This window comes from Xiphias gladius, chromosome 14 (assembly GCF_016859285.1).
Source record: "Xiphias gladius isolate SHS-SW01 ecotype Sanya breed wild chromosome 14, ASM1685928v1, whole genome shotgun sequence".
In the NCBI taxonomy this organism is placed as follows: domain Eukaryota; kingdom Metazoa; phylum Chordata; class Actinopteri; order Istiophoriformes; family Xiphiidae; genus Xiphias; species Xiphias gladius.
In genome coordinates this window covers 19,680,121-19,691,938 of record NC_053413.1, presented here as the reverse complement: position 1 = coordinate 19,691,938, position 11,818 = coordinate 19,680,121, and the positions used below count along the sequence as shown (strand labels likewise).

Sequence of the window (11,818 nt, the reverse complement as noted above, 5' to 3'; positions counted from 1 at the left end):
GAAAGCTCAGTAATTAACAGTTTGCAAGCCCCACCCCTTAACAGCGCCTGTCCAGTCATAGCATAGCTTAGCAACCATAACCAGCCATGTCAGGTCTGTCAAGCTTTGAATTTCCAAAATTAAAAACAAGAGCAAACGTTTAAAAAAAACCAACATCAACGCTTTAAGCACTCTTTATATCTTTGCTAACCAAAGCTGCAAATGTTAGCATGTCTCACAGAAACTAAGAAGAGTGCGGCTTAGCAAGCAGTCAGTTAGATGATGGCTAGAACCAGAAATAGAAAAATAAAAAATGTACTAAATATTGCCGTGAAGCTGAGGGCTCACTTGTTCCGCAGTCAAGACAGTTTTCTGCGACAGACGTGCCCAAACATGTCCACCACAAGACGCTCGTAATAGTCAAGCAGGGTGGCGCAATTCCCACCTACAAGATCAGAGGGATCCATAAGGTGAGATAGTGTCAGATATTATGCTTGGGTCTTCTATGCACCCACTGTGTGCACCCACTGTAGTGTGCCAGGTGTTTACAGCGGGTGCATAGTCGAAAGAATATAGGGGACATTCATTTTAATACTGTACTTCATTCAATGAGCCTTAGTGTGCACTATCCCTGATTAAGTACACAAACATAACAGAAAGCAACCTCCTGACCTCCTACATACTCCATAACGATGCAAAGGTCAGTCATTGTCCCCAACGAGCAAAACACTGAGACAACGACGGGGCTGTCAGTGAAGGTGACGATGTCACGCTCCACCAACGCCTGCTGGATCTGTGATGGTCTGGTCAAGCTCTGCCATTTGATCGCTTTCACGGCGTAAACCTGACCTGCCTCTCTTTACAGCTGAATATCAGCTGTGATTTGACAAGAAATTCTCCCGACAGATCCCTAATGAGAGCACAAAAACAAATTCTACAACCGCATCACATCTTCGTTTCATCTGCTTTTCTACTTTGGCCGGACCCTTGGCACTATACAAAGAGTCGGTTTGAACACAAAGAAAGAAGTCTGCCCCACTCTCCCAAAGCCGCCACTGCCAGCCGTCTTCACTGTGTCAGAGTCTCTCCTCTCTGGTTTCGTCAGAGGAGGACTGCAGGCTGCGCGGGTCTAAGTCAGACACATGAAAGACGGACAGTGTGTTACGTAATAAATGAATAAACAAAATACAGAAAAGTATATAGGGCAGGAGCATATAAGGTGGGGGTGAAGAAAAGCAGCCTTGTTTTTAGCTTGGAAGCTTTTTCATAGAGGACCATGTAATACATTAAATTTATGTCTGGGGTCCACCTTTAGCTACAAATAATATAACAACTCTGTATTATTATGCAGTCCATAAAATATAAGTCAATAGATACAAGAAAAATAACAGTGTGGTTAATAAATAAATTGTGCCCATTTAGAATGATAATAAATAGAAGGGAATTAGGACTACTAATCCAGCTATACCTCTTGAAAATTATCAACTGCATTAGACCAAACCCAGGGACTTGACCTAGACCTGGCTTTATTAGACCAATGTCTGTTTATCATTTGGCAGTTTTAACTGATTGGTCAAATTGACCTGACATATCAGTGACTGTAGTTTTGGGTTTTTTTTTTTTTTTTTTCTGGAGAACAAATTACAAATGACAAAGAAGAGATTACTTATTATATCAGTTATTCTCACACCTGTGTTTTAGGTGAGTCGACACCATGGTGCACTGTCAATAAGATTCAAAAGGCTGGTTGAATTCAGTCAGAATTTTCTGCTCCGTCGGGTCAAAACTCTTCTTTTATTCGCTGAACTTTTTATTTGTGAGTTTCCAGGCAGTCTGACAGATAAACACCTTTCTCGTGGAGAAGCTTTTCCGGTTTATTTGGTTCGTGTTTCTCACTTGGGAGACGATGCGATTTGGACCCTAGCCTTCTGTGTGGATTTGTGAACTGATAACCTGTATTTGTGGCTCTGTAGAATACGACATGTCCTTATTAACATGTTTGTGCTGTAAGTTACCCAACTTATGTTGAATTGTCCGTTGGTAAATATAGAAAAAAGAATGTGTCATGAGAGAACTTGCACCACATTTTCATTAAAAAAAAAAAAAAAGGTGATAAAAGAGCAGAGGAAAGGTAATGTTAACAGAATGTTAATGGTAATGCTCCCATACTTTACAAAACATTACACAAGAATTATTGCACATGTAAATCATATCATATCATATCAATCAGGTTGTCAATACTTTTTCGTTAGGAATCTCCTCAAAGGAGAGAGGTCCTCTACTCTCCTATAATGAACAGTATCAGTCTTTGCCTGATAAAAATTTTTTTTTTTTTCCTTTCGTTAAACATCTAACTCTCAGAACTTCTATGAGGCGCACTTCGCCGTGTCCAGCGGGGAAACGGTGGAAGTAGACTGGGTTCACGCTTTGTCCGGATTTTTCTCTCACAGAAAACCGGGACAGGCTGCAGGGATCAGACCTGCCTGCGGTCACCTACCAAGACCACATGCAGTTAAACTTCTCCTCAACCGCTGGTACGGAGGGAAAGACTAAAAAGAGTTTGGACACTAGTGGATTTTTTCTTTTGGCAGTGACTCTCACTCACACGGTTACGAGGAGTCACCGGATTGGAGCAGTGTGTTTCTTTTCTTTTTTTGTTTTTCCCTTTGTGCAGCTGTGAAGTTGCACCGGTGGTCATTGTTTCAACCAGCGAGAGCAACGGACTGAGAGATTGCGTGACCTTTTTTTTTTTTTTTTTTTTTTTTTCTTTAAAGAAAATGACATTATATTGTTTGTCGTCGGCAGTTTGGACAAAAAAAACTTAGCAATATTCCAAGAATCATTTCTTATAACGTGTGTGTGTGTGTGTGTGTGTGTGTGTGATCACTCCTGAGGAATAGTGATATTTGTTGATATTAAGATAAAAATTAGTGCTTGTATTGGAACCACTTCCACATGGATAACATGCAGAAAGCCTGATTTGCTGTCATCTTGGCTCCAGTCATTTAAAAAAAAAAAAAAAAAAAAAAAAATTGGCTTCATCTTTATTCCTGACTGAGAGAGACAGATTTCCTCCCTTAGCTAATGCAGTGAATCCAGTGTACATACCCCTGGTTTACTTATGTAAGTGGCCTGTAGGACACCAGAATGAGTTGTAAGTGCTCATGGACACAGTTCTGAGCTTTCTTTTCAGTTTGGGTTTGAGCTGCCAGGTTGTCTGTATGTAACACAGTTAAAAACTAGAGAGGGTCTTCATGCAGTAGATGCAGGAAAGCTTGGCTCGCAGTACAGTCAGTCAGCAAGACCCCGAGGGGCACTTTACATGAAACATGTCTGACAGTATTTCTCCATACATCTGTAGCCTGTGGAGCTTTCTGTGAATGTCAAATATTGAAATGTAATTTCTTAGTGGAAAGCGTTGTCTGATTATTTTACAAAAATACAGCCAAACTTCAACAGAGAGGTTTACAGCAGTGGAATGCTTTTTCGCTTTTGCTTTGTTTCCATTTCTTGTAGAGAGACATGTAATAAATGCTATTAAGGGATATGCTTATAAGTTAATTTATGTAGCATTTTTATCACTCTGGTGTCTTTTTTGAAGCGCGTCACAAAATCTATCACAGTACATCAGAAGTCTACCCATGAAGCCTACCATCAATCCATACAAACATTATGAACTTACCACATACTGCACTGCATCATATCTTTTTATGTCCTAACATAAACAATAGCAATTATACCTGTCATGAATGTAATGAAATGTGGTGGAATTGAGGTATAAAGTAGCATAATATGTATAAGTACCACAAAAACAGTACTTAAATAAATGTACTTAGTTACTTTCCACTACTGGTTTACACTATAACGTACATTCCTCTACCAATAATCCTTATCCAAGACAGGAATTTAACTGTGTGTGTGTGTGTGTTCCTTTGTGTTTTTCTTTGTTTTGTTTTGTTTCTCTTGATGTACCGTATAATTTTCTCTCCCTTAGATGATAACAACAAGCTGATTGATCGACTGACTGGTCAGAGGGGTTGAGTGACAGCCAGAGGTTTGCCAGCGATGGGCCGTAAGTTGGATCTGTCGGGGCTAACAGACAATGAGGCGGAGCATGTGCTGCAGGTGGTGCAGAGGGACATGCAGTTACGCAAGAAGGAGGAGGAGCGTCTCAGGTGAGTTCAGACCTCCATGGTGGAATGTGTCACAGGTTTGAGCAGCCAGCGGCTCGAACCCTGGCTGCGTGACCTGACAAAGGGTTTTTGAGGAAGTCCCTGAACTGCAAACTGATTACTCAGTGATAATCATCCCAGCAGTTGCCAGTGATTTATTGCTTTTATTATTTAGGTCATTATATATTCATCACTTTTTAGAATGACTCACTCCTTTATTCTTACTCATCCTCAGCCTCTTTAACACATTGTGCTGAATGTCTGTATTTACTGCTTAGGGTCAGTGGTAGAAGAAAGTATTCAGATCTTTTACTTCAGTAGCAACTTCACAGTGTAGAAATACTCTTTTACAAGCGTTCCTTTCAAAATATTATGTAATTAAAAGTATATAAGTATCCTTCAGTAAGTAGAAGTATTATAGTAGTATAGTAGCCTTCAGGAAGTGAAAAGCATGCTCAGTTGGGTTGGGGTCAGCTGACTGACTTGGCCATTGAAGGATATTCCATCTCTTTGCCTTGAGAAGCTCTTGTGTTGCTTTCGCGGTACGTTTTGGGTCATTATCCATCTGTACTGTGAAGCACCGTCCTATCAGTTTTGCAGCATTTGTCTGAATCCGAGCAGATAGCAAAGCCCTGTACACTTCAGAATTCATCCTGCTACTTCTATCAGGAGTCACATCATCAATAGACACCAGTGAACCAGTTCCGTTGGCACTCATAAATGCCCACGCCATGACACTGCCTCCACCATGTCTGACAGATGATGTGGTATGCTTTGGACCATGAGCAGTTCCTTTCCTTCTCCATAATCCTCTCTTCCCATCATTCTGGTACAACTTTAATCCTGGTTTAATCCTACCAAAGAATCTTGTTCCAGAACTTGGCCGGCTTTTTGTTTTAGATGTTTTCTGCCAGACTCTAATCTGGCCTTTCTGTTCTTGAGTGTTACGAGTGGTTTGCACCTTGTGATAAACCCTCTGTATTAACATTCATGAAGGCTTCTCTTGATTGTAGACTCTGACAATGCTAAGCCTACCTCCTGGAGATTGTTCTTGACCTATTTAGATGTTGTGAATGTGTTTTCTTCACCAAAGAAAGAACTCTGTGTTCATCCACTTTAGTTGTCGTCTGTGGTCTTCAGGCCTTTTGGTGTTGCTGAGCTCTGTCTGAATGGTCTGTCATGTTATTTCAGCCTAATCAGGGCTTCTTTCATTTGCATCAATACCTCTTTGGACCATATATTGAGAGTTCTCTTGAACAGCTACCAAATGCAAATTCAACACTTGGAATCAGCTCCAGACCTTTTTATCTGCTTTATTTGTCATGAAATAACGAGGGAACAGGCCACAACTGGCCATGAAACTGATCAATTGTCAAATGTCCAATTACTTTTTGAGCTTCCGGAAGTGAGGGACTATGTATAAAAATCGCTGTAATTCCTAAACGATTATTGTTATATTACATCTTTTTATATCTTTTTTTTTTGGTTTGTTTTTCTTTTTAATTGGTACATTAATGTGTACACATTACTAATGTTGAGGCTGATGGTAAAGTAAAAACTCCGATAAACCCACTGGGCAATACCTGCTCAGCACCAAGCAGGAGACAGACTCATTTAGTGACGAGCTGGTGAACATAGTGGAGCATTTAGCGGCTAAAGAGCGAGATGTTTCCCTCAAGAGGTGGTAAAGACCAAAGCAGAGCTCAAAGGAGATTGAATGTGGAGTCAAGTTTGTTTCCACCTGATGAATGTAAGTGCAATGTTCACTCTCTTTTAGCTCTGTTTTCGGTTTCCTGAGGGCAGGTACTGTACAGTGGGGTTTTCGGAAAGCAAAAAACAAGAAAAAAAATACCAAAATGGAAGCTTTATATACAATATATTGTATTATTAGTGTGAATTTACAGGATTCATAATGTACGTATTTTCTGTGACTGTTATTTGTTGGGGACTCAGTTTGCATTCGAGGCATTTTCAGTCCTCAGTGGAAATTTCCCATCCTGCCTCTCTGCTCTGAAGTCTTTTCTCAAAACACTGGACAGGAAATGACAGCCCTTTCCTGTTCTACTCAGACTAGCTTCCTCAAAACTTCTATCAAGCCTTCAGAGTCCAGACACACTATGTATGAACAGAAAGACAGAATGATATGCTAATTGGGTGGATTTTAACTGAGTCTCTTGTGTATATACCGACCTGAGTTTGGGCAGAGAGTGAGAGAGGTGCATAATAGTCGGAAATGATTTGTATTCTGAGGTTAAGAATAACATGGTTAGATCATTTCCCCACGAAGCTCTTACTTGCTCCCCGTGCTTTATTTCCAAAATACCTCCCTCACATGACATTAATCCTCTGCTTACCTTACCACATGCTTTCAGCGGTCAGGGGACCCAGTCAGAAGATAAGAAATTGGTTTTAAAAGACCACACATTCAAGATATACTCAATTTCCTTCATATTTGCAATTATGGTAGGCCGTAATGTGGAAATGTACCTCAAGCCTCATATTCTGTATTTGAGCTACGTGACAATTTGGTGGGAACTTTTTATATACCAGTTTTGACAGTGCAAGTTAATCCCTGGACTCATTTCTTTAGGGGGCAGATGTTTTAACAGTCCTAATATAAACAGATGCAGTGGGGGAAATACAAGCAGTGTAGTCAAGGCTTTGGTTAAATGTAGGTACGTTGTGTCTGAAGCCACTTAACTTTTTCAGTATTAAAGAAGACCACAATCTTTCCTTAATCTTAACAAAGTGCTCTGAGTGCTAAAACATAACCATAAAACAGTTTAACAATGCTGTAGTCACTGCAAAAGGATATTTTATAAACTCGTAAGCAAATCAATAAAATAAGGAGCATCCATTATGACATTAGCACACATTCCAAGCAAAAGGGCTTCCGCAGATTTCTGACCCTCTCAAATCTTCTCAGAACGTTCTCCCTTCATCATAAACGTAAGGTTTTCAAGAGCAAGAGGGATTTTCCAACTACTGTTAATGGATTGTGTTTGTGCATTTAAGTCGATCTTTTGCCAGTCCACTGAAATGCGCTACTATCTTTCTGATAGTCAAGTCAAAAGAAAGGAGAAATAATATCATAGTATTTTCTTAGAGCTGTTTTTGTTTCGTCAGCAGTCTGTGTGGTTCTCAAAGTGTGACCAAGGTACATACTAAGCAGGACATTTTACAGTTGAAAAAGCAGCTTATCATTGCACTCTGGTGGACAGACTATGTAATGGAGACACTTTCTAAATTCCCTCAGACTCGGTTTGGCATTTCTACTACTCATTCGTGGAGGGTAAATTGGCCAAGCTGCTATAATGGTCATGTATCTGCAGATACACTCAGTTAACAGTTTATTAGGGACACCTAGCTAAAACTAATGCAGTCGAATTCATAAATCCTGCAATAAATCCTACCTTTATGATCATTTTGGAGAACGTAGTTCGTGGTGCTGTTGAACTGTATTGCATTATACAAAGAGATTTTTTTCCTCTTATTTAGTCTGCCCTAACTGATGTAAATGGGGTGGAAAAATAACATTAATAATAGTAACACCAGTGAAAATGTAATTATAATAATTATAATATAAAAAGATAAGAAAGCACCACAAACTTCAGGCTCCAAAATGTCCATATATTTGAATCAGCACAGTTACAACAAAAATGGGACATTTTAACCTTCATAAATGAGGATTTATTGCAGGACTTTCATATTAGACCGCATTCGTTTTAGATAGTTGTTCCTAATAAACTGACAACTGAGTGTATATGCAACAAGCAACTATTGATCATTATATCAGATGCACCTATAACCTTTCTCTGATTAAAGCCCTGTGATAATCTGGTTTGACGCTTGATTAGCTGTTTAATCCTAAAATCCGCATGACGCCACTGGCAAACATCATCTTTAAAACAAATAAACAGAGCTAATGTTTCACAATACCTTATCTAGGTGTATTTAATTTTACGTCCTTGTGGAAAAGAAATTACGTCCTGTGTGTTTTTTACATGATTGTGTGTGCATCTTGGTGTAAAGCCCATTTGTAAGGAAAAAAAAAAAATCTTGCACAGAGGCCCGTCACTTTCAGCTGACACCACTGAAACTATTGTAGTTTATAAGCTGGTGTTGATGATGTGAAGAGGATGAAGGAGACTCCGCTGACACCGTCTTGATTGCATATAAAGGTTTATTACAAAGAAGAACAGCGTCAAGTCAAGCATCTTCAGATCTGCTTGTGAGAGGCTGTGAAGCCGATGAACCACTCTGAAAATCAGCCTTGGTCACACCGACTCTTAAATAAGGCGGTTGTTTTTCCTGAAAAACATCACTAACATATGGCTTTACGTCCAAAGCATTTCCTCCTATTCAAACTGCAAGGCGCCCTCTGACGACCTTTGACCTAGGACCTTTGAGAAAACACATCACTTCAGCTCTACATATATAAACATACACCTCACTATGACTGAAGTTTCTCTACCTGAATCTTTTTTTTTTGGTTTGTTTTTGTTTTGTTTTTTGTTAAATCTCCATGTGACATGACCCAAAGTGATTAAGTGGTTGAGCTTTCTACTTTCTCTAGTTTCAGCGAGTGCGGCGAGCAAGCTGCTTACCAACAGCTAATCTGGTTGTGGTTTACTGTACCAGGTTTCACTAGACGTGTGCTGAAATTTCCCCTGAGTCACTTCGCACCTAATTCTCTGTTTATGAAGAGGTCAAGAAGATTTGCTCACTACTAGGATCTATCCTTTTTAATATAATACTTCTTTAGCAGAAGTACGTTGAGAGATAAGATCACGTACCGTTTTCTGCTATCACATCTGATGAAAATCCCTCATGTCATGCAGGTTGTGCACTTTTCTGCTTCCTCAGTCCTCTAGTCACTAAGTGGGCTCCGACTTCGAGCACCCTGCTTCTCTTTTTCTGCACTGACACCCACCGAGATGAAACTCTGCAGCCCCACAGAATGCCAAACAGCGATGAGTGACAGACGGGGGGTTGTATATAGGAAAGCAATTGGCGTCTACAGTTGAAGTTTGAAAAGCAAGACAGATGAGCGAGTTGAATGTGATGTTGAATTTTGCTGCTGTTTACTTTTCTTTTACTTTGTACAAGATGGCCTCTTTTTTTTCCCCTCCTCATGCACAGAGGAACAGTTGGTTAACGCTTGCATCATTGCTCATGGTGTCTCTACAGATAACTGAAATATCACATTCATAACCATTGATGACCAAACTGATATTATGCTATTTAAAATCTACCCCTCCCTTGTTCTTAAGATTGTTGCAACACATTAACTACTTCAGGCAATAATACTCTCTACAAAGAAAAAGGAAGAAAGATCTGAGGATGAGATTAGCTAGATTGACGTACGTACCTGCAGTGGGAGTGTTGAACAGTGTAACGGCTTTGAAACACTACGGTAAACATTACAGCTAAAGATTTATATTATTTTAGCAGCCGGGCCTAACTAACAATAACTATTAATCACACTCTCTTAGTGTGCGTGCATATATATTTTCTGTTTTTACAGTTTCAAGTAATCCTGTGTAAATTATGAGATTACTTGAAGACTGAACACCCTATTTAGTTTTTATGATCTCTGAAATTAGGCAAAGATAAGTAGCTACATGTGAAGGAATGAAGATGCATGTTCTTAGTTTTTGCTTACGCTCACATCTTGTATCCAGTTAACTGATAAACCAAGAGAGACGCACATAGTTGTCAGTTTATTAGGAACACCTAGCTAAAGCTAATGGAGTCTATTACATCAGTCCTGTGATAGTAAATCCTGCCTTCATGAAGGTAATAATGGTCAGTTTTTGTTAAGTGTTTTTGAGATGTGCTGATTGACCTCTATGGTCATTTTTGTGGGTATAGTAGTTTGTGGTGCTGTCATACTGTAAATGCGTTATACCGAGAGGTGTTTTTATATTTTTCCCACAGTTTATATTGGTGATTATAGACTGAATTGTTAGATTCAACAAATGCCGACTGGATATAACACTGGTCTGGCTTTGTTGAAAGTATCAATTTGCAAAACAATAAAATATAATGTAAAAATAAAACGTGTTGATACTGCTCCGGCACAAATAACAGTGTTTACCTTGTTCAGTCTTCTAACAGAATAACAGTTTCTCGGGAACAAACCACAGGAGTCGGTTCCCTGCCACCACACCTGATGATTTGGGGATTGCTGGCATGTGTTTCTCGCCCACACACAGCATACACAACACACAACCCACAACCCACACAGCATACACACACAGAGCGCACGCACACACACGCAGAGCACACACACACACACACACACACACACACACACACACACACACACACACACACACACACACACACAGAGCTCACATACACACAGAGACTTAGCATGGATGGTAATCCTGGTAGATGGAGAGAGGAAGTCTGTGTCATGTTAAGTGCTGCAGGAAGGTGAAAGCAGCAGGGTAACGGTTTAATAAAAATAAAGATATACGGTTTGATGCTTCTGCAGAATCCTCTGCAATTAATTTTTTGAAATTATTTAACGAATAAATGTGAGTGCTCTGTAGACGTCAAAAAAAAAAAAGGCCTATATTAAAAGGGCAAGCGACCATTTTTAAAACAAGACGTTTAGTTGACTGGTCATGGTTAGTAGCAAAAACAGGTTATCTTAAACTGTCGTGTGATCCGGGTTGTGTACTCGGACGTGGAGACTTCAAGTTTTAACAGAAAGCATGAGTCACAAACTGGCATGGAATTTGTACAACAAGGGCTTTCATCATTCACAAAAAAATGGGCTTAATAAAGGATACAACCAAATTGAAGTATGGGAAATGTATGATTCAGCATTTATGGAGTCTTACCTCTACTAGCGACTAAAAGTCAAGATATCTTGGCCTCTGCTGCACCCTTCTAAGTAAACTGAATAAACCAGTTTCACAAATAAACCAGTAAACAGTGAAATAATAAGAATTATCAGCTCTCAATCACAGGCCCCCAACTTCCTATCTCAGAAAAAGTCAGTTTTAAAACTTCACTGAATTGTACCACAATTGATTGATTTCATCTTTTTTCTGTATTTATTCAGATGATGTTTCACAATGTCATATTTATTTACTTCATGTGGGCCATTGAAGAAATCAGTATGGAAGCCATTGTCCTACGTCATCCTTTTTCTTATATTGAGACACATTCTCCATGTTTATAAAATAAATGTCAAAAACCTAGTAAATGTTTAATGCTTTGTATTTCTGACACTATATATACTGTACAGATACATTGGGATTTATCCTTAACAGACTTGGAGTAAGATTGTGCGCAAATACTTCCTATAAATACTTTACACCTAACTTACCCTCGACCTATGATAGTTTTGTAACATTGAAACAAAGCTGCATATTTGTCTTAAGCCTTTTGGTTAAACTTACCAATAGCGAACATGGCAGTCGATGGTAGACCAGTCTCACGCTGCCTTCTACTGCATATTAATAAATAAACAACATGATTGTCATCCTTCTAAAAGAAAAGAAAACAGATCTCCAGTCCCATCCTCAAAAACTAGAAAAAACAAAGAAATTAAAGAAATGAATGAATTCAGTCAAATGTGAGTAAACATCGGGAGACGTCACATCGGCTTATCACCAAGAAACAGACTTTCTGTGAGGATTATTGCAGCT

At 39.3% G+C, this 11,818-nt stretch overlaps 1 protein-coding gene across 4 annotated transcripts in view; it reads left to right on the top strand.

The window, feature by feature from the left end:
* si:ch211-106h4.9 (rab effector MyRIP) overlaps positions 1 to 11,818 on the top strand; it is a 39,069-nt gene that overhangs the window by 1,389 nt on the left and 25,862 nt on the right. For 2 of the 4 annotated variants that reach the window (XM_040144375.1, XM_040144374.1), the window contains exon 2: positions 3,974 to 4,154. In XM_040144375.1, coding sequence (XP_040000309.1) covers positions 4,045 to 4,154 — 110 coding nt within the window. In that variant the 5' untranslated portion in view covers positions 3,974 to 4,044. Of the gene's footprint in view, positions 1 to 3,973; positions 4,155 to 11,818 lie in introns of those variants that run through there. The other 2 variants (XM_040144377.1, XM_040144376.1) reach the window with 1 other exon arrangement.